Here is a 25,121-nt window from a genome sequence, read left to right on the forward strand (position 1 = left end):
AGACTGGACATCGGAGCGACTCTGAAAGACACACAAAATTACAGGAGTGACTTAAAAAAATGCCCTGCCTCTTTCTAGTCATCTATATTAAAAATAATAATAATAATTGCTGTAAAGATCTTTGTTGAGAGTTTGTGTTTCTTTGCAGTTTTGCATCTACATATATTATTTTACAGTATTTTGCATCACTTAACATGCATAATTATTTCCTTTTGGTGTTTTTTTTTTCCACACCTCATATTTGTTTGAAGTGTTTTGTAGTCATTTTTTCCTGTTTCATACTTATTTTTATTGCATCCTTTTATGGTCATTTTTCACCTCCGAGTAGCCAAAAAATGTCACTTTGTTTGAAGTGTGACAGTCACTTAACATAACAGTTTATCCATGCATCTCATTAATTGAGATCCAAATCTCTGAGGCCAAGCTTTAATTACAATTTACATCTTGTCTAAATTTTATTCAGTTCCAGAAATTATTCTTTTCAATCTCACATATTTCTAACTGGAACAGGTGTTAAAAAAACACATAATGATGTATATTACTGTGTCCTAAGGATTTGTGAAACTTGTTGAGTAAATACATCAACAAGTTTCAGTGTTTGCAGTGATTGTCTAAAGTTTCTGGAAAATTTAAACAATCTCATCTGTTACTCCAGTCAGACTAAAACAAACACTAATTTCATAATACTATGTGTCTAAGGGTTATCATTATATTGTGATTTTTTAGTGCATATTGCATAGTTCAGGAAACCAAAGATGAGTTGGTGAATAAGAAAAAAGAATGCGCAAAAAAACCCAGAAATCCTCTTTTGTCGTGTTCATTTTACCAATAAAACAATCATGTGCATAGTAAGAGCTGTTCAAAATACCGAAACCTGCTACACCTCCAACTACAACCAGAGGGCTGAAACGCAGAACTTCAGAACATTTTTCTTCCAATTAAAAAAAATGAAAACGTTTCATTCACAAAAAAAGACTACAAGCAAAAGACCTGAATATTCCTAGAATTAATCTATGCACAAGATTAATAAGGAAGATCAAGTTTCACTCATCTTTCATCATTACTGGGTGTCAGGCTGCTCTATTCCTTACAACACTTTCACTTTTCCCTTGCTGTCTAACTTAACTCCGTATTCATCACTCTGCTCCGGTCATTTTCTTGACCCCCTTCTGCAAACCAATCAGCCTCTGTCTGATGATCTTTAAATCTCACTGCTTTTCTGTCATTCTGCCTTTTAGACTATCATTGTTAGTTCCTGCCTCTTTCCCATCCCTACCTCATTCTGGCCGGATAGAGATCTTCACCCTTATCTCCACCTGCTTCATCTCCACCACCAGCGTCTAGACTCCAGGGGTCCTGTTCTACTTCCTGTTCTACATAGCACTATGGGGGCGTAATTGCTAAATAGCTGTATTTCAATAAATCATGTTCAGTTCCTTCAAAATGATGTCTCCTTATCGAGGTACATGTGATACTAAAGCACAGTGAGATAAATTTCACTAGTGATGTCTCAGTTTTACCTCAGTTAGCCATGAGTGTGACAACCATTACGCCAAGCAGAAGGACCCTAAGCAGTATAAACTGATATCTCAATATAAATAGACAGAATCTGTAGTCAAAGGCAAGATTTCTGATATCAGTAGTTTTCTGGTTTCCATCTGTATTATGACATCTACTCACAAATCACATGATTTGAGCAAGCCTTTACCCTCTAATGCCAAAAATATCCTATTTGATACACGGGTTTTTTAGGGTTTTTGAGATCGCTATGTCATCAGAGTGATTCCACCCTCCCCCCCCCCAAAAAAAATAAACAAATTGCACAATATATCTTCAAGCAATGACCAAATGTAGCAAAACTTGTTGGAAAGTACATATTTATTTACTTATTTTGTCAGAAGATTCAATAACCACTGCATTTTCAAAAATAAATAAACAAATTAGAATTTTCTGGCAATTGTTTTGTGGTTCAGGCTTTACAGGGTTAACTTTATCATTTTATACCAGAATTCCTAAGAAGTTAGTTCTGCAGACTTCCAGGATCCTGAAATTATCTCATCTAAATGAAAGGAATGATAAATGTTAAAATAATCACTGAAGTGCCATCTGTTGTGAAAAGTGCATATTTTCACAATCATATCTCCTTGGAAAAGCACCAGCTAGAAAACAATGTGGCAGATTTCTTTCCTGCCATTAAAAGAATGTATAGTGTCACTGGACCATATTTACTAATAGTTAAATATCCACAAATCGTGCGTATACAAATGTTCCATCCACCAATCTGTGATTTATCAGTATTTTCATACCGGAAATTGTTTGTACTTCAGTTCACTGGTGTTCTTGGTAGCACCCATTTTGAGTCCCTGTATCTTTCTGAAACATTCACTAATGTTCATCTACTGGTTTTTATATGATACATTCAATTCTATTAAATGTAAATGTATTGTCATGCACTGTAGCGTCATGCCTCAATGATTATAAGCACTAGGATTAATGACTAAACTGTTATTTTAGGGGTAAAAGTATCAATGGGAAGGTGATCAATTTTTACCATTTTAATGTTGCAAAAATAATCTTATGAACATTAACTTTTATTAACACACAATTTGATTGTATGACTTACTACACTTGAGGAAAAAAATATTAAAAATTTTTTTAAAGACTGGAAACATGGCAAATTCCATATTAAAAAAAATATGTTTATGTATTGACATTTTGGATAATTCTATTAACTGTCAAGAGGATGAGGCACACGATCAATAGTGGTTCATGACCTTTTAAGGGACAACTCCCACTAGGGTGTAAATACCTGGGGCTCTCCACCATTTGGTTTTAGAACTGAAGAAGCGTCTTTGATGAGAGGAAACTCATCTTCAACAAACTTGCAGAAGTCCAGTGACTTTCTTTCCAAGCTCCCAAGACATCAAATTGCACTGATTTTTTTTATTTCAGGATCATTCTATGAATTCAACCTTTGTGACGCACAGAGATTTCAAGATCCTAGCAACACCCTTGCTTTATAGTTATACAACCAATGCACACTTTGTGATATAATTATCTCTGACACGTATACTGTGATTTCCCTGGGCTGTATTTCAGGTCACGAAGCAGCACAGAAAGGTGACCAATTTTATTCACTTCATCAGTCACCTTTAACGGCTTGGCTGATTAGTTTCTAATTTCAGGTAAAGTCTAAAAAAACGTATAGTTTGCAAGGTTTAATTTAGCTACGTTAACACATTTTAACTTTCCTAATATAATCCCATTCATTCACCAACAATGCATCACCCCAAATACACCAAAAACAACTTGTTTCACAACTGTTTATTTATTCAAAACTCAAAAGATGAGTGTTCTGTAGATGTTTATATGGTCGATGAATGCAAGTTCCAGAGTAGATAACAGCCAGTTTGCAAAGTAAAAATAGCTAGGGAAGGACAAGGAGAGTTCCTTGTTTGATGACCAGTCAGCTGGTCTTAGATCTCTAAATAATAACTTTCTCTGAGACACCTCTAAAACCCTGGGCAACCCTTTACAGCAAATTTAAAGTATAAACACAGCAGGATTAGCAGTAAAACATGTGAAAATGTCTCTGTTTTTAATTCAGTGTCAGGCTTCTTCATATTGTAGAGTTAAACCTTTAGATCTGCTACACTCAAGACCAAGTTGCCAGAATCCAGGTGCCTTTCGACGTTTACATTTTACACCTAAATAGACTGCGGTATGTCAGCCTAAAAAGATACAATGGCAATTAACCAGGATCGTGCGACATCCAAGAAAATCTGCACACAAAATACACATACAAAATATCACTCATTCACAGTCAATGTGTAACATTCTCATGCTCAGATATGTTGCTGATCAATAATGAATAATTGCAGAGCACTTATCATAAGTCTTGAGTCATTACACCAAAGAATTTCCTTCAGCATTTCTACATGCCATGGACCCACCATCGCAGAAACCAAAAGCTTGACTGAAGCACAAACCGATATGAGTAACACACATGGCCTCAGCTTTCAGTTCACGTACAGTAGGTCTGCACCAATTTTGCTACAGAAAGTTAAATGAAATATAAATAATAAATAATAAAGTGTTAATAAAAAGTCAGTTTTGTTACAGTTTTAGTAGCTCAGCGAGTGTCCTGATTGCACATTGGAGCAGTGTTGTTCTGTGCTCTAACAGTAGTATTAACAGCGCACCAAAGGCAAATAAGTTACTCCATAAAGAGCAAAGACGTTGTTCCTTCAGTAATCAAAATGTCAGTAATATTTACAGACTTAAACTCAACTGCTCGCCATAACAACCTCCATGCCAGCCAGCTCTCGGCTCTATTTTCTGCATTACTCATGCTGAAATAACTGGGATGTGTCATACATTACTGTTATTGTTACTGTGTAAATGGAGGCAGGGAGGAGCAGCAAATGATGATACGGAGATGTTGTGAAGAGTGTGTAGATGGCCAGAGGATGGAGGGGGAGGTTACCAACAGATATACACATGAGAAAGAAAGGAAAACACAGACAGAAAGCTGGGATGATGGTGAGTATTTACAGAAAGCGTGCAAAGAGGAGAAAAAAAAGGAGGGAAAAAAGAAGAGGGGAAGAAAGATGGAGATGCTTGAGGGGAGGGACACGATGGGTTCAGTATTCATCCTGGTCCAGGTGAGCTTGCTCATCGAGGTCTTCATCATCTGGAGGTGCAAAGCCTTCCTAAGATAAAGAAAAATATATATATATATATTATCATATCACCATATTAGAGCACTTTGCTCTCGCACTGCAGGCTTACTTGTTGTTCCTAGAGTATTTAAAAGTAGAATGGAAGGTGAGCCTTCAGTTTTCAGGCCCCTCTTCTATGGAACCAGCTTCTAGTTTGGATTCGGGAGACACACACTATTGCAAATTTTAAGATTAGGCTTAAAACTTTCCTTTCTATAATTAGGGCTGGATCAGGTGACCCTGAATCCTCCCTTAGTTATGCTGCAATAGGCGTAGGCTGCTGGGGGATTCCCATGACCCTGTATTGTGTTCTCCACACCTGTTACATTTTTGCACTGATCACCTGCATTCATGTATATATCATTCTGCTTAGCAATCTTTATTTTTATTTAAGTGTTTGTCTTATCGTATGTCTCGCACAAAGTACCTAATTTCCTAATGTTGTAAATCTGCTCAACATTTGGCAATAAAACCCTTTCTGATTCTAATTCTAATTCTAAATTGGTCATAGGGGATCATATGATTGTTGGGTTTTTCTCTGTATGTATTTTAAAAAGTGCCTTGAGACAGCCGATGTTGTGATTTGGCATTGTATAAATTGAATTGAATTGAATTGAATTGAATTGAATTGAATTAAATTGAATTGAATTGAAAGCAAGGAGAGCAGAAAACCTGATAATATTTTATCAGGTCTTCTGTTTTCCTTGCTTTTAACTGTCAACAGTGGAGAGAGTATGGCATCTGTTATATATCTGTTATAATGGCTAGATACCTCTGTTGCGTAGAGAATGTCAATTATCCTGCTGAGAATGGGGTTGTTTTCACTCTCGTGCTCCTGGCAGATCAGCTCGATATCCCGTAGTTTGCTGAAGTAGAAGTCTCTTTCCTTCTCAAGGCCATCTACAGTCAACTTCAACTCCATCAACTTAGAAAGAGAGAAAAAGGTGCTCAAGCTGATAATCAAAAACTAGTCTGGAGGATGAAATCAGAACAAAAGAGCCACACGGTCTTCTGTCCTTCCCGTTCAACTCAACTACCTGTTGATTTAGCTCCATGATTTCAGCATCACTGCCCCCATTTCTTGACAAAGTCGGATTCTTCCTCAAGGCTGGAGTGTTATGCTGGACCCGCTGTGGTGTTGGCATGTTTTTGGGAACTGTTGGGGATGTCCTCTGTGGTCCTGGAGTGGTTAGAGATGGTGGGAGTGGTTCAGCATTTCATTTAAGACAGATTTATTGCACTTATTTTGGCTTGTTAGCAGTTGTGGCGATGGATATAGCACATTATAGAGCGCTGATGCAATCATCTTGTAGAATCATTTTATGCCTTTGACATGTAAAAGGTTTCAAATTGTTTTACAACTAAACTGATAGAAACGACACATATTTAGAGTGCTGAGGTTAAATAGCCAAATTATCGATTTATTTATATAAATGACCAAAGGTTGAGTTGATTTGACTCAAGATCTTAAAAAGAAAAGACCTGTTGCCTACTAAACCTCTATAAGTGCTTAAGCAAAGGTGTTTCAGATAAACTCAAAGACAAAACATGCGAACACATTATCCACAGGCTGTATATAAAAGATGGAAGTGGCTTCCAAGTCTTAAAAGTAACGCCAATCAAGTAGTGCCAAACTTATTTTTATTTATCATTGTTTTCTTTTTACTGGCCAGGATGGGTGGCTTTCCTGGTTGCAAATAGATTTTGGGACTGTGCACAAGTCAGTGAAAAAACGCCCTTAATTCTCACAATGTATTGGTCGCTTCGATACATTACAAATGATATTCATTTTATAAATTATGGGCCTAGTAATGGTAAAATAATTGCTATTCTTCAAGGCGAAACAGGCTAAGGAACTGGCTGTTCAGTTTTTCTACTGCGCACATTTTTTAAGCCTGTTTTCCAAGTTGCTCAAACTGTTCATTATTAGCACCTGGCTAACCAAGATGGCTAACTAGTGCAAATACCGGACGCTCATGTTCAAATAAGGTAAATCCCAGACTTGAGGCTTCAAAACAGCAGCCCACAATACAATGGGTGACATCCATCTTTTATATACAGTCTATGGTATTTTCAGTTTTAAAAATAAGTGCAATCATTCTTCCCATTTATAACACACTGCTTGCTAGTGACAAAGTCACAAAGCAGGCTTATGACATACTACAGCTTAAATTAGATTGTTTGCCATGATCTTCAAGCAATAAGCTTTCACAGAGACAGAGCGAGGCTGTTCAGGTTGACACCATTCTCGTTAGTAGAAAGGGAAAAATTTGTTGTTTATCAAACCAGCTTTAATAGAGACAAAGCTGCAACAGTGTTGCATCAGTCGCTCGATGCAGGACACTGGGGAAATAACTATATTTGCTGTTTCTGCAGGTGTTTGGGCATTATTGATCATGATCGATCAGAACAAATGTGGATTTTCTGCCAAGCTAACGCTGCATCCCACTAGGCACTGTGACGATTACTAGAATATTACCAATGACTCACTTGTACCTAAAGTGTCATGGTTTTGCGAATGCTGGGCAGTGAGATGGATCAAAGAAGTCATTCTGTGAATCGTGCTGCTCACACCACTTGCTTGCAGGGAGCGCTTTTGAGCCATCCAAAGCTCAGCAAGACCGTGCAGCAAAGGCAAAATTTTTGGCTTTACCTTGGTTTCTCTTTGGTTTGTGGATAAAGTGATCACCTGGATTGGGGGGAGGGGCCACATCCTGCCCCTGTCTGGCTAGTAAAGGGTCATACTCCTTGCCGTCATAGTTGGCGTCGAAGAACTTCTTGAACCACTGCACAAATTCAAAGTTGTCCTGGAATTTCCCTTTTACAAGCTTTTCTACAGGAATTATCTGGACAATGGAAACAGGAAATGGTTGAAAAGCTCCACCTGACACACGCACATATAACATTATCAAAGGTAAAACAATTCATTATCTCAGGTATCATGAATGAAATAAATAATAAAACAATAACAAAGGGATTCTGACTTTGTCGACACTCATCCGTTTAAAAGCTGCCTGAAGAACTTTGAAGTTGTGTATAAACTCATGCTCCAGCTTGGCTTGAAATTTGACCTTCTTCAGAAGAATGCACCCCGGAAACAACATGTCCATAAACTGGCAATACGCCGCTCCTTGAAAACATAAAGACACAACAAATTGATCTCGTTATTTCGGTCAAGAGTTGCCCCAAATGACCTCAGCAGCTTATTTCAGGGGAAAAAAATAACCTCAGGCCTCACCTGAACAGAGCTGTTCAATCTTGGTGTAAGTGAGATGCAAAGAGTCGTTGACCCACGCCAGCATATCATGTCGGCTGAGGTTGTCAATGGACACAGATGTTGCGTAAACATTCACTGCCATCCCTGAGTCGAAAAGAGAGAAACAACCACTCAGCTACATTTTCCTGTTAGCAAGACTTGAAAGGAAGAATATTGGTCAATGATTCATCTCTCTGATTGGTCAGTGCAAGGTATGAGTATAAAAACGTAGGGATTGTCTTTATTATATAATCTAGGCAAAGTAACCATTCTGCATGCTCCTTAACCAAGCTACCAACTACTGTACATAACATTTACCAAGCTTCTTATATTGGATTTGAAAGACTGAAACAGGACTTATTTAGGTCTTTAATAATGATTATTATTGCAATTAATTACTTGCTAAAAACAATGTGCTTTTTTCTCATGCAAACACTGCAAAACATATAAGCCTACTATACATGATTACTATGCCATTATCTACTACACCACTATGGCTTTTAATCACTAACAATTAACAATCATTATTAATTAGTTTTTAAACTTTGGCTCGCTCCCATGTGTGCCTTTTCCCTCTGCTCTTTTGTCTTTCCCCTCACCCCCAACCAGCTACAACTGCTCCTCCCTAATCCTAGTTCTGTCAGAGGCTTCTTCCTGTTAAAAGGGAGTTTTTCCTTCCCACTGTCACCAAGCACTTGCTCATAGAGTGTCAACTGATTGTTGGAGTTTTCTCTCTAATATTATAAGGTCTTTACCTTACAATATCAAAGCACCCGGGGGTTGCTGTGATTTGGCGCTATATAAACAATGTTTATCTCAGTTAAACATAAAGAGATAGCAACACATTCAAGAAGCTGGAATTGGGAAATGTTAAACTGACTTCTGACTCCATTAACTTGTGAATCTACATCACTGCACTACTTTCACTGAATCCATTTTTTTACTGTACTGACCTGGATTTCTTCGTTGGGCCATGTTAATATTAAACCCTATAATCTATACAGACAGATTCCAAAACTGCACTGCAGTTTAATTTTTAGGAATTATTTTTTCACCCCCTGTCTGACTGTAAATCTTGGGGCTGGGCCACAATCTGTTGCAGCTGTAAAGCCCACTGAGAATGGGGATATCAACCTTTTGGGGAGGAAATTTGACTTTCAGACATAAACAGAGTCCCTAAGAAGCATCTTTATTCTCAGTTCTAATCTAAAAATGTGTTTCGAGCATAATCCTCCCTGATTATACAGAGAAAAAAATCCGGAGTATTTGTCAGCAGCTTTACACATCTGGCATCTCCAGCCTTCTCTGTGCTCACTTTGCTTGCCTGTTAATGCGGTGTCATGTCCAAATGATCTTGTAACACCTCAGACCCTTCCTGCACCAATATGCATACTAACACGGGCAACGTGGCGACTTTAAAATGATGCTTTTTAAGGTCACACGCCGCTCTGTCTGCACCTGACAGCCAAAGACTAATGAAACCACGTCTGTCAGTTTTTAGTTTGCTGCTGAATCGTGCTGTGATTTCTGATGATAACACTTCTATTGTGAATGCACCTTCAGCAACGCTTTCTCCCACGGGCCATTGGCTATACTGAAATTGCATGGCTGTAGCGTCTAACCCTATGAGCAACTACTAGCCAGGATGAGGAAAAAATCACAATGTTTCAGCTACATGAGCAGCAAAGGACCACGCAGTGGGCGTACATTTATTAAATAAGGGCGCTCGTATCGAGAGCGGCGCACGAAGGGAAGTCTATCTATTCTCCAAAAATCTATCGGGCCTTGGAAAAAGCTCCCATAATGACTGCAGCAAAAAATAAATAAATAAAATAAATAAAATCCTGAGTGCAAACCGCTGAAGTCAAGCAAGAGCAAATGGGCGGGGGTCTGACATTTCAACCCGAGCTGAGAACAATAAATGTGCTCGTTTGCTGGGTGCTTTTGGTTAAAAAAGCCGCAACGCTGGGTGCTGCTCTCATAGCGGCCCCCTCTACAGGCCTCCCCGAATACCTCAGGACTGTCAGCACACGGGAAATATCCTCGCTGCATGGGAATAAAGCACAGCTCCCCGTTAAACCCCTTTACGTGCAGAAAAAAGGAGAGATTTAAGAGGCGGGGTGGGTCGGCAGGGCGTAAATGCGGCGATACTCACTGTATTCAGGAGCGTCTGTGTTGTTATCACGCTGGCAGTATTCCTTATGTCAATGCCCGTTGCTGTCGTCGTTGTCAGACCCTGCGCGGTGCAGTGCTTGGTAACGGGCCGCCCTGTCTGGGGCTGCAACAATCCAGCCTCTACTGCGCGTGCGCCCGACTCCATGCTGTTAAAGGTTCATTATAAATAGGACTTTGGCCTGTTCCAGCTAAGAGACACATGATGTGTCTGGTTGGATCTTAGGCCTGCGAGTGACAAGGTTTTTGTGGGGTCAGGCTTCACATGTTGCTGTTTTATCTGCTGCTGGATAAGATATGTGAGCGACGGACAAAGTGGAGTGATCATTTTTTACAAATAACTGTTTTTAATTTCTACGGGTTGATTTAATGTGCAAACTGCTGTTAATCCTGGTGGGTCCAGTATTTTAGGTGTGATCTGTATCTATTATATCTACAGTATAAATTGAATTTAGTTTGACAGTTTCCCATCAAGTGGTCAGACCCTTTTTGGAAAAAAAGAAAAGGCACTCTTATATTTTTTGTCTATTTATATATGCCATCTGTTTTCAGTTATTTACATTTGACCTATTAAGTGAAAATTGTTATTGGTGAAATGTGGCAAAGGAGCCTAACAAGCCAAAAGAGTTACTAGCAATGGCAAATGTCTACTAAATATAGAGAAGTATGAAAAATGTAATGTAAAAGCATAAAACTGGATAAAATTGTAATTTTCACGTGAAAGAATGTGCAGTATATCGAGTATAGCCAGGAATCAGACACAGGATTTGATTTCATTATTGTTTATTTGCACTCACATCATGTGATAGAGAGCTGCAAGGGGGGCAAAAAAGGAGATAAAAGGATTCAATGTGACGACACATTGTTCAGCACCAGTGTACGTTAGGTGGGGAAAAGACACAGCATAATGCACTGGAGCAAAATGTGAACTCTGTCCAAAAAGAAACAGTGATGGAGGAGTTTTACTAGAACATGCATGAAGATCTTGTGAACATAACTGATTCTAAAATGAGCTAAATCCTGAATGCATGATCAAAATACAAAAAGAGAGAGAATCGGTTACCGAGACAAATATTCACACGTAGTAACTACAAAATGAACAGTAAAAATACAGTATTAGAGAACATGAAAAAGTATCAGTGCTTTTCTGTAATTGCTAAACAAACATACAAACTTTCAGTGTCATAAGAAGGCATTTGATCCTCTGAAGATTTCAACTTTATGAACACTAAAGTGGATCCCTTCACCGCTTCTATACAGAGCTTAACAAATTTTATCAGACCACCTGTCATAAAAAACAAGAAAACACAAATATTTTATAAATCTGTCAAAAACTTACTTAAAACTAAAATTATATTGTTTGTTAGGCAAGTAAAATATACTTTTTTATACCCAAATTTTGAGCAGGCACAAATTTGGGTCAGAAATTATTCAAGCACAACATTCAACCACTAAAATAAATGTTTCTACTTAGGAATGTAAGTAAATAGCTGTAATTTGGCATCTGAATCAAAAAATGATCATGTGCTTAACTATTTTGTCTCTTTTTTTTGTAAAAGTACATTTGAAAATTCAGGAGTTAATTTGGGGCACCAGTGGTATAAACCTCACACTGTGTGGTGGTCTAATAGGTTTGTTGAGCACTGTATGTGCTTCACAGTGGTGTGCTACATTAGACGTGTCAGTCAGATGACCTTTAACACCCTGACCACAGTGAACCAAAGTTGTTAAAAGTGCCTACTCTAAAAGAAAGCACAGCAATCAACATGTCATGATCTGCACCAGTGGTACGGGATGATGTGTTCTCAGGTGAGAAAAAGGCCATTTGGGTGAGACTGTTTGTTCTCTGTGGAAATAAATATGATCAGAAAAGATGCTAACATGTTTAGTATCAGTGCTTGTTAAAGTTCTTCTAACTATGCTAACATGCACAGTACATTCACATTTGGTGGAGGTGGAACAGAAATCTATTCTGCTATAAGGCTGTTGAACCTGATGAACCAGTGAGCAAAGACTTCATGTTCTTATTTGTGAAATCATTCCAACAAAGTAGCATCAAAAGAACATAACAAATAATGCAATATAAAAAAATTATAACAAAAAACAGTAAGCTTGAATTATGATATTCCTCATCATTTGATCAATAGCAACTCTTCCTTTCACAACTGACATTTTTAATGTCACGTCGACATCCTCGTAGGAATTTGTCACATTTCATTCATCGTGGCTCTGAGTAAAAAGACATTTTGTGACACTTGTGACATGAAATCATGTAAAAAGGCATCTAAATAGTACATGATACAAGTGCAAAATCGTATTTTACAGTGAGGTAACACAATCGCATCATAAAAACCTTGACTCACCTTCATATTTCTAAAACTGTTAATAAGACTCAACATTTTTCCCCTACCAGGATCCAATAACCAAAGTAACTCAACTGCAACTCAATTTATATCTGCTGCTTATATTTGGTTAACATTTCACTGGAATTTGGTAGCAATAACCACTTAGCAAACATTTTTCCCTGGCCGTATTGCAGTATAATTACAGCCATACAATTTTACAATTCTAAATAACAGCACTGAGTTCAAAATGAAAACATGACTCCGTTACTCCACACATGTTCTAAAGTAAAACAAGTCTTCTTGCTTGGCCATACATTTTCCTCGAATATCATTCTTCTGCTTTAAGTAGCGGCATTCTGACTGGTTACCAGATCCCGCTGGATCTTCCACCAGGAGGAGCAAGGATCCTCGCTGAGGATCTCTTTGGAATGTTGTCATCGATTTGAGCACCTGGAGCAACCGGGGACAAGATCACGTTGGATTAGGCAGCGAAAAACAAACAACTGCTATTGCCTTGAAGAACTTACTTGAAGCTCAGTCATACTTTGCAGTAGTACAGTAAAGGCTTCTCTAAAGAGCTTATGTTAAGTTCCGGGGAGATTTAGGAAATGGAGCATAACTAAAAGGATGGAAGTGTTTGTTTGCTTTCCATTTAATCAAAGCATTTATGGTTTTGATAAAATTATTGGTAAGTAATTTGTTGTAAGGTACAAATACAAGGATTCCTTCAGCATAAATGTTCACTATAACTACACTCCAATTATTATCTTCCCAGGTGAAGTGACTTCCCAGGCATAAAGCAACACTTGTTGCACAGTTAGAATCATTATTGGAGTTTTAACCTTTTCAGACGTGTTCTTCAGCATGCACCTTGGAAGCAGGTGAGATTCTGTCAGAAACCTTTACTCTGTTTCTACTGAGACTCTTTGCTGCCTGTCATTCGTCATTTCTACCTCAGCAGCTTGCCAGTAAGTACTGCTCTGATTATGCAGGCCTAAACAAACAAGTTTTATCCCAAACATGGGACAACTATAGTCTTCAGCTGCCTTAAAGTGCTGTTATTCAAAGTTACTTTGACTATAGCACCCTCATCAGGCCAGTCATTAGACATTTTATAAAACCAGCAGCAGCGCCACCAAATCACAAGCTACCAGTGTCCCGTAGCTTCCATTAACATGGAAATTCCTCCTTTTGTGTATCTATAACATAATTATTAAATTCACAATGCCATGTGTATGAATCAGCTGGTCCTCACCAGACAGGCTGAAGCTGGACTCATGGAGGTCCCTCATGCCCCCATGCCGGGTGCAGGGGCGTGTCGGAGTGTCCAGATCTGAAGAGCCGGTGTCTCTTTTTCCAGAATTTGCCACGGCAACAACTTCACCTGTGTAGGGTTCCCGCTCCACAGCTTTCACCGCCTGGCACTGGCAGAAACATATAGCAATAAGTATTCCTTAAAAACAATAATTTCAACAAACTACACTGCAGGCTTCCTGTAAAAATGTAGAGAACATAAGTTGAAGTAGCACGTACTTTACTGACTTTATAAATTAATCTCATTACAGTCTTCAAATCCTCTAATCTTGTCTGACATTTCCCCTTTTCAGAATCTAAAGTTCACACACCCTGATCCAAGAATTCTTATCAATTATTAAGATCTTTTTTTTTTTTTTTTTTAAAAAGCAAAAAAAAATATGATGATAATAGGATCAGCAAACTCCCCTGGCTGTCCTCAAAACCCTAGCAGTGGCTTTATGTTCCACCAGGGGGCACTGAAAGCAATGCATGTTTTAGCAACTGTATATTTCTCAACCCCACTGCAAAATTTCTTAGATGCTAACTACACCTCCAGAATCAAGTGGGAAACACTGAGCTTTGTGGTGGAAGCTCCAACAATTGCCAACATTTTCCCTGTCACAGAATATCCCAATTGATTGACATCTATTTGGTCAACTCTGGTTAAATATACAAATTCGTTTTTGATTTTCTAGCTTTCCATCTTTTGTAGTTCCACTATGGAGGATGAGACATAAAATCACAATAAACAACAATTATACATATAACTAAGGAGAAATATAGTGTGAAAAATACATGTTTCTAAATTATGATATAATTAACTTAAATTAGTGCAGCTCTGGTTTATTTTTAACCAACCTTCAACCTTTTCTATGATATTTGCCTTTTTAGTACTGCTTTGTCAATTATCCTACTTTTTTTTATAACGAATGGGAAGTTTAATCATTACAGTAGGGAGTGCGGCACCAGTGATAGAGAACACTACATGAAACAACTGTGCCGTATCATTCTATTATAAAATTTAAGTTTATAAAACTGTAACCAATGCTGTGTAAGTGTATTTCAGGTCAGGCTGATACCTTTTCTCTCTGAACCATCTTCTTGTAGAGATAATCCGGGAAAGTCCTCAGTGGGCAAAACTTTCCGGAGCCCTCAGCGCACGTGAACATGCCATTTTCGTAGACCAGACGTCCACGGCTGATGGTGACAATCGGTACACCGTGGCAGCGCAGACCTTCATACGGGTTTATATCACCTCCCTGCACCTGGTTTTCCACAGAAATGACCCTGTAGGCAGAGATTGAAAAACAAGTGACCCAGTTTAGCAAAGCAAAAGCTGGATCAGCCTTACAGCTTTGATATAAAAGCTGCACTGAGACGAGCCGGTCGATAAATGGATGGATTGAGTTTCATACTTGGATCCCTCTGGGTCCCAGACCACCACATCAGCATCTGCTCCTGGGATGATCCTGCCTTTTCTCGGGTAGAGGTTGTAGATCTTGGCTGCATTTGAGCTTGTGACTGCTACAAAGCGATTCTCATCCATTTTACCTCCAATCTGAAAATGAGAACACGCACATACATTTGAATCCATTTCTAATACTAGGGATAAACACAAAACACAAACTGCTACTAAATCATTTGACCCAGTAAAAGGAGACCAAGATGTTTTTGTGCCTCTTCTGCCCATTCTGTCTGTTTGTTAAAAGCTCACACTCATAACCACCAAAACAGATATTCTATTTGTGAAAGTTCTCTGACAGCCACACAGGAACAAAAGAGCCACACATACCACCCCTTTCTCCCAGATGACGCTCATACGGTCCTGAATGCCAGGAAGCCCATGAGGGATCTTTGTGAAATCATCCTTGCCCATGGCTTTCTGTTTGACGGTGAATGGACGATGGTCAGACCCCACAACATTTAGAGTGTCGCTGAGGCAGGACAAAGGAAGTCATATTTATTATTAATTATTTAATCAGTGGAAGAAACAAGAAACATTCCATGAATCCATTAAATTGAACTTAACGACAGATGCTATAGTATTTTTTTCTCACTTTCCAAGCAGGCTCATTAGAAAATTTGGAGTATTGGGGTCCAGGCGGAGAGGAGGCACAGTCACATGGGCAGCTGCATGAGACCAGTCCTGATGATAGTACTGCATACCGTTCAGGACAGTGTGGGCAGTTGTTGTTTCTCCGTGGACCACCTTACCTGTGGTCAGACATTTCAATAAGGACATATATTAGCTAGAATAATAGTGCAAGGAGCTTAAAAGACAAGCAAACACTGATTTTGAGTTGACTTTAGGATCATCAAAGCAGACATTTAAGTAACATTTTTATTTTCTAAGTGTAGACCAAATCTCATCAAAGAAATACATTCCCTTAATGCACATCACTTGCTTCAAAGATAGTAACACTAAATATAAAAGATAAAGAGCCTCACCTTGCATCTTGGCTGTAGCCACTACATCTCCAGCAGACATACTGGAGACATTCACAAGATAAATTGGGCAGTGGGCCTAACAGAAAACATAAAGGTTATATAGTTAGGTCCACAAGTGCTTGTACAGACTTTTTAATACAAAAGCACTACATTAACTGTTTAAGAAGTACAGTTAATTTTATTTATAGATCCTCATTCTCAAAGTCTCAAAAGTACAGTAATTGGACAAACTACATGGATGAAAATAATTTCTACATACTTTTCGCTTACCATCATTCTAGTACAAGTTAATTTAGAGTTTTATCTGCTAAATCTGTGTCTTTTAGAGCTATATGTTTTATGGCAAAGTCTAATCTGGCCTTCCTGTTCCTGGGCGTAAGCAGTGGTTTGCACCCTGTTTTAAAGCCTCTGTGTATTTATATTCATAAAGGCGTCTCTTGATTGCAGACTTTGGCAATGATACGCCTACCTCCTCCAGAGTGTTGTTGACTTGGCTAGATGTTTTGAAGGGTTGTTGTTTTCTTAACCAAGAAAAGAACAGTGCAATCATCCACTTTAGCTGTCTTTTGTGGTGTTTCAGGCTTTTAGGTGTTCCTGAGCTGGCCGGTGCATTCATTATTTCCAAGAAAGTGCCAGATTGTTGATTTGACCACTTCCAGAGTTTTGCTGTCTCGCTGATTTAATTCAAGTTCAATTCAATTAAATTCATTTCAGTTTTATTTATATATTACCAAATCATAATAACTGTAGTCTTAAGGTGTTTTAGATTATAGGGTAAAATCCCTACTTAAACTGTTTGTCAGTCAACCATCCAGTTAGATTTCAGCCTCTGAAAATGGGGCACTGTGTATGAAAATGGTTGCTAAACAGCTAATGTAATAGTTTTGTTAGAGCCCTTAAATTAAAGCCTAAAGTCTGCCCTTTAATCACATCCTGATTGTTGGTTTAAAATCAACTGTGGTTGTGCACCAAGGCAATCTTTGTCCAACAAAAACAGCTCTGTGCAGATTAATCATTGGAGTTAAATTGCAGTGTTAGCAGTGCTAAGATTAATGATTAAAATGTTTTATGTTTAACATCCCTAGAGTTTATAATGACCTTATTTTTATTTGTATATTGCATTTATTCTGACATCCTACTCACCCTGTTGGCGATGGTAATCGCCCTGTGGGTTGCCTCTGCTTCCAACTGCAAGGAAATCACAGTAATTCAAAGCAAGGAATTTATTCAATCATAGAAAAAATATTTCATATCCTTGACCAGAGTTTGGATATCATTAAGAGTTATAATTATAAATGTTTATACCTCTTCAGGTCTGCTGATTTCAATCCCTTCTGGGCCACTAATGCCAAGATCCAATGCCTCCTTGGCACCCTGACAAAAAAGTAATAATGTTTAAAAAATATATATATAGAAAATGTAATTAAATAAATTTTTACAATATTTTCATTTGTGTACACACACTGTAAGTCCCAGTAAATCCATTACCTCTGACACAAGTTCCCCATTCTCAGCGTGGACCCTCGCTATGGCTCCAATGTCCTTACAGTGCTGCAGAACCTGGAAGAGTTCACTGTCCCGCAGCATGAACATGTCCTTATAAGCCATGAACATCTGAAAGGAGTTCACTCCTTTGTCTCTCACCAGCTTCTCCATCTCAGCTCGAACCTGTACAAGGGGAACAATGACACAAGCTCAAACGTGGCCTCAAAATATCTCCAAAATATCCTTATCCAGAAAAAAAAGGTTAAACTGAAGTAATTAATTTGAGTGTTTAATGCTGTTATTTGCGTTACAGTATTTATTCTTGTAAGTAGCAGGATCAAAGTGGATTTCTTATCTTTACAAAAAAAGTTTGGTATTTTTGAATTAAATAGTTTGTTCCAGTATTGTTTTTAACAACTATGAAGTCATAAAGCAAAGATGGGTAATTTCTTACTTGTTAATTTAAGTCAGTTATGAAATCCAGCCTGATTTAAGGAGAATGCAAAAATAGGTATTTTAAAGAGGATCTGTTACGCTTTTCCTTATTATTGTCAAATATAATAATAAGGATATAATAAATAATGACACAGTGTAATATGTAATATATTGTAGATTACAGTTACCTCATTTTAACGCCTGTTAAGGACCTGATTTTGTTTTTATGTTTTTTTGTTTTGTTTTGTTTTGTTTTTTGTGCTGATGTGTAAAACCTTAGAATTGGCAAATGATGCTCTTTCTTTTTACCTTGACTGTCCTGTAGTGGTGGAGGCTCATATTAAACATGGCTAAAGATTCAAAGAATGAGGTCAGCATTATCATCTCAGGCACACAAGTAGCTATGAGCACAACAGCCCCACCCACTGGTTGTAAAGGGGCAACCAAATCAAAAGAAGCCGTCTTAAAGGGCGGGGTAAGGGAGCGAAAACAGCTCGTTTCTGACAAAAGATGAACTCAGACGTTCATAAGCAAGCAAAATATGAATAAGGATTAATCTGAGCTGTAAATTCAAAGCTATGATAGCAGAACACTAGAATTAAAACAAGAAGCTGGAAATGAGCATAACAGGTCCTCTTTAAAAATAACAAGTCTCTTGCATATATTTGTACTTTGACATATTAGCAGCTAAAGAGCATCAAGTTCATTACTACAAAGGTAGTCAAATTTAACGAGGATTTTAAAACATATTCCAGGTATTTCAAATAGATTCTGGTACTTTGTGAAAAAGGAAATGTGAAAAATGCTGCTAACTGTTCTTAATATTGCATTGGGGGGGGGGGGGGGGGGGGGGGGGCTTAGAAACCCATTGCAATACTTTATACACACTGGTCATTTATAATAATTTAAGTCAAAATGCAAAGTTGAGTTTTTACTTTAGAAGAAGTGTTCGTGGAGGCCAAACGTATTACAATGACATAGAGCGACAGTGTTCCAGTACCTTGGGTCCCCACCAAGTAACTCCAATGTGCAGAGCGTAATCACAGCAGGCCTTGGAGTCGGCTGAGTGGCGGCACTTTTCGTAGGCTTCCAGCAAAGATTCGTTCCTCTCAGGGAGAACATGTCCGATCACCATGGTGGTGCCACCAGCCAAAGCAGCCTGGATAAACAACAAAAAGTAGCTCTGAAGTCATTTATAATGTCTAATTTAATTCTGTCAAATAATTTGCAAAAAACATGTGGTGTATTTCCTGCTCTGCCATTCTTTCATTTGCTATAATAGTTGATTTTTTTCACTGAGATGTTTCAGTTTAAAAGCTGTTATTCAGTTTGTTTAGAATCATCAGCTGCAATTTAAGACCTAAATAATTTGAGACTATATGACATGACCTTAAATTAAATCCTTAAACTTAATCATTTGGTTCTTTAAAAATGATTAAATAGCACAAAATGGATTGATTTATGAAGCCTATAAATACTAAAACAACTTTAACCTACTAATCAGCACAGCCCCAACTCTAAGCATAAAAGTGATAGCTTCAATTAGCATTAATGCTGATGGTTATCTTTACATTCTTGCTGATGGAAATATAAATCCTTCAGCAGTTAAAGCACAGGATTGAGTGCTCCTTACAGTGTAATCATGGGGGTTTTTTTTACCTACAAACTATATCATTTCTTTACAGCATCAGCACTTCTTATTTTTTAACATCCTACGAGCAGATTTAGATGTTTCAAACACAAGTTAAGGAAAATCTTAATAACCCAAACAAGTGTTTTGTGTATAAGCGCATGCTTCACTGAGCATCTGTCAGCTGACCCTAGAGACTCGAGTGGCGTGCAAGGAGTACGAGTAGGGGGGCGTGGGTCTGGGAACCATTGTCTCCCAACACAATAGCGTGAGTGAAAAGGCTTTGCGGCAATCTTTGCAGCAGCACCCCGGTATCCATGGAAACAGATACTGATCTGCATTTTTCTCTGGACTTATACTGGAGCAGGCAGGGAGGGGCCAGGAGAGAGACAGAGAAGAGGAATGAGTGGCGGAGATGGAGAGCAGCAAAGAATTGTGTCTGTCACCAGCATCTACCGGCCTGTTCGCTCCCAGCATCCGTCACCTCTTAGAAAGCTGAAAGTACTACAGAGTGATGAGTCATCACGGTGCCCTGAAGCAGAGTGGGGTATCCCGGTCGTATCAGCCTCCAACATTCACCCAAGCCAAGAGAAAAATTGCCAAAACACCTTTGTCTAATTTTGGAGAAATAAACTCTGGATGCAGTGACATTTATTTTTCTAAATGCTTCTTATATCCTTAGTAACAGCTATTGTTAATGTTAGTACCGCTGGTTTGTCTGCTTTTTCTGCTTGCAGCTAGATCTTAAAATTAAATGCTTCGTTACTATTTTATGTGCCAGTTTTTGACGTCATTTCTGTGCTCTGCTTATTTGCAAAGTAATAGATATATTACTTCTGGCTCTCTTAAGGGAAGGAGGAGTGACCTATAAATTTGTGTCTGAGGTCTGACTTCTTAGTTCTAACTTTGACAGCAAAAGTATTCCTGCCTAAAATAACCTAAATATTTGATCTCCAAGTATTAAGAAGCATCAAAACAGAATAATGATGCATTACTGACAGTGTGACTAAAATTAACATCAGTAGAAAATTTTTAAAAAATAAATAAATAAATGGTCTCTGAATCTTAATCTTTCCTGTTGTGACAAAGGTGATAAAACATGAAGTTTGCTCTTTTGCTTCTCTAAATTTGGGATAATATAAAAAGACTGTTACCTTGGTACCGCTGTAGAAGTCATCTACTGTGGTGGCATTCATGAAGCTCTCCTCCAGGTGGACACTAGTGTCGATGCCCCCAGGAAGCACCAGTTTCCCCGAGGCATCAATCACTTTGGCCCCACCTGGGATCATCAGCTCCTTCCCCACCTGCTGGATGATGCCGTTCTCGATGTAAACGTCAGCCTCCTGAGTACAGTCATCATTCACCACTTTGCCACCCTTTATCAGGATCCGCACCATCGCTGAGCTGGAAGACATGGCTATTGATCTGTGAGGAAGAGGGAAATATACAGCTGAATACTTTTTGCTTTTTGTAGATACTAAAGGGTGGCAATCTGATTCAAAGCAACCACAGTGTACATCAAAACAGAAGAAAAGTTATAACCACCTGACAAAGGAATCTGCAGTATTTCTATGAAAAAACCTTGTTTACAGTACCTCATTTTTACAGTAGAATAAGATGACGGAGGAGAGAGAAGGATCAGTAATGCTGCTCTGGGACCAGTCTGTCACACTGTGACTGACATCAGCTACAAGGCTGAGTAGGCTGTGTCAGTCACCGCCTGAGACCTGACAGCTCAGTGTGCAGAGGCGTCATAATAAATAGACAGAAGCTGCGTCCAGTTAAGGGTCACAATAGGGCAAGCAAGGGTCAATGAGACTATTATTTTTGAAAGGACCGAAGGAGCATAACACACACTGCTTACACTCACTGTATTGTTATATTACAAGAATCTACGCTAAACATGTAAAAATATGTTTAGCTTAAACTGAGAATGGTTTTGATTGCCTCTACTCCATTTCCTAAACTGATGGTTGGTACGTACACATTTTCCACTTACATTATCTAAAATCATGTTATCATCTGAAATAGTCACCTTTAGCTTTTATCTGCTCACAGGTGTGAATGCTGTGATAAAGATACACACACATGTGAATTGGATGGTGTAGCAAGCCCTCACATTTTAACAGCTAACTCCAGTTTTAGATGTTTAAACCAGGTTATTTTTGGACCAATCCACAGTTTTATTCCAGGCAGTATGAAAAATTCCAAAGGTTTTAGGCATTTCTCATGTAAAATTAAATCAATTTATAGTAAGTAACAAATTATTACTCCAAAGACAATTTTACTGAGTAAGGCTGTCCGAGGCCTCTTGGTCCTAAAGACCCATCTACTCTTATCTGCTCTGTCCTAAACACGTTTTAACTCATAAAAGTCACAAATAAACACACACAATATTTTCTTTAAATCAGCTGTTGGGTAGCACAGATATAATCACTGTCAGTAATTAACGGCTCATCGGTGACAAAGAAGCAGTCTCTAAGACCTACACCCTCCCTTCCCTCCACACCACTGTATTAATGGTGTGATGTAGTGTGTGAGTGTGTTTCCATCTTTGCGTGCTTGCGTACATGTGTGCATGCAGGATGCGTGCGTATGAGGGTGCGGCAACTTTACTGCAAGGCATGGACTCCTTACACATCCACATCAGATAGCTGATAATGTGATGGATATCCCATTATTACATGTACATCTATTGATACTCACAGGTGCTTTTTTACCCTCCTAAAGCCTGAGGGGACAGCTACAGGCATAATAAAGTCATTACTATATCAGGAGGCCTATAGCTCAGTTACCAGTACGGAAGTTGTCGGCGGTTAGTTATTATTAAACATAGGAGCTTGAGTTGCATGAAATCACTGCACGATAAATAAGGATAAACTAAATCTTTAATATAAAATAAAGGTAATTACAAACTTATAACGCAAGGCTTCTTTCGTGGCTACATTGCTCAAATGCTCTTTATTTGATATTTTTCTTGTTCATCCATAAAATAAATGTAATAAATCCCTCGTAAAAAACAAACGTGCTTTTAAACTGGCGCCAGCCACAATGATTATTCCAATAAATATGGCAATTTTGCTGATTAACTGTGAACACAGTGAAATGATGACACTTCCACTTGTGCGACTTGACACAAAGAAACCGGTCTCCATCCGGCATGATCGGCTTCACAGCGTTCATTACCGACCTAGAAAAGCGTCCTCCTAACTCTCAGTCCGCCCTCCTCTCCTCTTCGACAATGAGCACCAGTCTGCTATCTAAGTGGCCTCACATTATCATCACACTGCCCTCATGCACGGTGAAGGGATGCAGCTGCACTTGTAGGGTGTGTATAGATCACGGGGAGGATGGGAGAAACACCAGGTAGGGATCAGACGTATAGCCAAGGGGCATGGAAACAAAGTCTCCGTGCTCCAGGAGAGGATTTGCACCCCAGACACAGTCACTGCAGCCTAGCAGTCCTAATAATTCTGACAACGTGGACCACATACCTCCTCTATGGGCCTGCTGCTGCTCCACTCGGATCACTGGATACTTTCTCACGGAAACACAATTCAACACAATCCGTGGATGGCACTTCCCAAGGAGATATACACACACACCAGATGGATACCTTCCTGGCCGGTCCGGGACCATCAGGGGCAGCATCATCACCGTGAAGTCAGCAATGACATGCAAGCAAGACTTCTTATTGTGACTTTCAAAATAAAACAGTTGTTGAGACCAATGCAACTTCTAGTAAAACAATGAGAATATAGAGTAGATTTTCATCATGATTTGTATATACTTGATTAGCTGCTACCTAACATCAAGCTCAAGAAAGAAAGAAAGAAAGAAAGAAAGAAAGGGAGTTTTCTACAACTACATGTTTGCACATAAAGAAGAAATATGGCAGACTGCTTATTGATGTTAAAAATGTGTTAGAATATATGTTAGAGTAGCTCATGTTTTATAGCTCTATATCAAATGTTATCAAATAAATAAAATTTTCATTGTATCTAGTAATTTTTAGATACAGAAAAATCATATGATGGAAGACAATTTGAGGTAATTCTTTCTTTATTACTTTTTCAATAATTTTTTTTTGTCTTTGATTCACAAAAAACTCTTGAGTTATAACTAACCAAAAACGGCACTAATATTGTCTTTGCATAAAATAACTCAATGAAAATTACCTAAATTATACGTTGAGTGCAATTTATATCAGCACCTTATAACGCTATAACTAGCTATGTTATGGCTGCTATATTTTATTTTGTAGGAAAATCACCACACTTCCTGTGTTTCTTTGATTAACTTGACGCAGCTCGCAGCATCCAGGCCGTGCGACTGTGTGACGCTCCAATCAGCAGCGTTCAGTGAAGGCTTGGTTGCCCAAGCACCCAATTAATTTGGACTTAGGGCGTGTTCACTCTGAGGAGGTCGTACCACCAGCAGATCAAGAGGGTGATTATGAAGACAGCAGTACAGTAAGGCTGATTGAAGTACCCTTAGGATTCATAGTTAGTACTAATGTAACGGATTTAAAGGATTATGTATCTTTACGAGCTTCACCTTGAGGTATAAGTAGCTCGTTTACCTTTTGTGCGTTATCTTGCAACGACTTCAGCTTCATCTGCCACAGCTATAAATGAGGTAAAGGGGGGAAAAGAAGAAGAAATACTATTGCAAGCAAGAATATGGTACTAGCAGAAAGTGTAACTGCAGGCGACTCATCAGCTCTGATTGATGGCTGAATTAGAAGCTGGAGAATGGCAACATGTTCAGGTTTAATGTGATCAAAGGGGAGCTGCAGGCTGTCACCTGTATTTAAAGCAGTGAGTCGTAGTGAACTCAGGTGCCAAGACACAGAGAGATCCTCTGCTGGAGGAGCATGGAAACTGGAGCTGAATATCAATGTTCACGGGATAACAGGCTCCTGACAGTCACAGACTTATAATTGTCTAATTATGCGACATTATAATTATACTATGATTTATACTTTTATTATTTTATTCAGCATAATTAAGATATAGTAGGCAATCTCACAATTACAGACTAAGTTACAAATTAACAAATACTGAAAATCATAACATTAATTCACTAATGCAGAACCATTCTTAGTAATATTTGCAGCAGATATGACATGAAAATATAATAGGAATGACCTCTTATACAAGGGGTTGTGGGTTGTTTTCCTCTCCCACTAAATCAAAAGTACTGATTTAGATATTGCATCATGTATCTCAGGGGTTCTTGTGGGGGGCAGGGACCCCTTAGGGGGGGGGGTTTCCAAGGACCCAATTATAGTCCTCATGCTGATAAAATTCTGGGTACTTTGTGATGACATG

General features: G+C 38.6%; 2 protein-coding genes across 3 annotated transcripts; both read right to left on the reverse strand.

Annotated features, from left to right (window-relative positions):
* Positions 1-3,309: 3,309 nt before the first annotated feature.
* Positions 3,310-10,262, reverse strand: mapre3a (microtubule-associated protein, RP/EB family, member 3a). Its single transcript, XM_063498822.1, has 7 exons — positions 10,133-10,262; positions 7,960-8,082; positions 7,706-7,851; positions 7,411-7,567; positions 5,759-5,901; positions 5,494-5,646; positions 3,310-4,712 (listed from the first exon to the last, which is right to left on the reverse strand). The coding sequence occupies exons 2-7, from the start codon at positions 8,078-8,080 to the stop codon at positions 4,644-4,646; spliced, it is 789 nt and encodes a 262-aa protein (XP_063354892.1). The 5' UTR covers positions 8,081-8,082; positions 10,133-10,262; the 3' UTR covers positions 3,310-4,643.
* A 664-nt stretch (positions 10,263-10,926) lies between these two features.
* On the reverse strand, positions 10,927-23,430 carry dpysl5a (dihydropyrimidinase like 5a). Of its 2 annotated transcripts, none has more exons than XM_063499173.1 (13): positions 23,283-23,430; positions 20,943-21,213; positions 19,159-19,317; positions 17,727-17,906; positions 17,544-17,612; positions 17,382-17,426; positions 16,239-16,314; positions 15,848-16,004; positions 15,583-15,724; positions 15,206-15,348; positions 14,870-15,077; positions 13,750-13,918; positions 10,927-12,944 (listed from the first exon to the last, which is right to left on the reverse strand). In XM_063499173.1, exons 2-13 carry the CDS (start codon positions 21,201-21,203, stop codon positions 12,859-12,861), a joined length of 1,695 nt encoding a protein of 564 aa, XP_063355243.1. In that variant the 5' UTR covers positions 21,204-21,213; positions 23,283-23,430; the 3' UTR covers positions 10,927-12,858. The 2 variants fall into 2 exon arrangements, with proteins under 2 accessions (XP_063355243.1, XP_063355242.1); XM_063499172.1 differs by lacking the exon at positions 23,283-23,430 and adding an exon at positions 21,384-21,477.
* Between the last annotated feature and the right edge of the window lie 1,691 nt (positions 23,431-25,121).

Source organism: Pelmatolapia mariae, linkage group LG16_19 (assembly GCF_036321145.2).
Source record: "Pelmatolapia mariae isolate MD_Pm_ZW linkage group LG16_19, Pm_UMD_F_2, whole genome shotgun sequence".
In the NCBI taxonomy this organism is placed as follows: domain Eukaryota; kingdom Metazoa; phylum Chordata; class Actinopteri; order Cichliformes; family Cichlidae; genus Pelmatolapia; species Pelmatolapia mariae.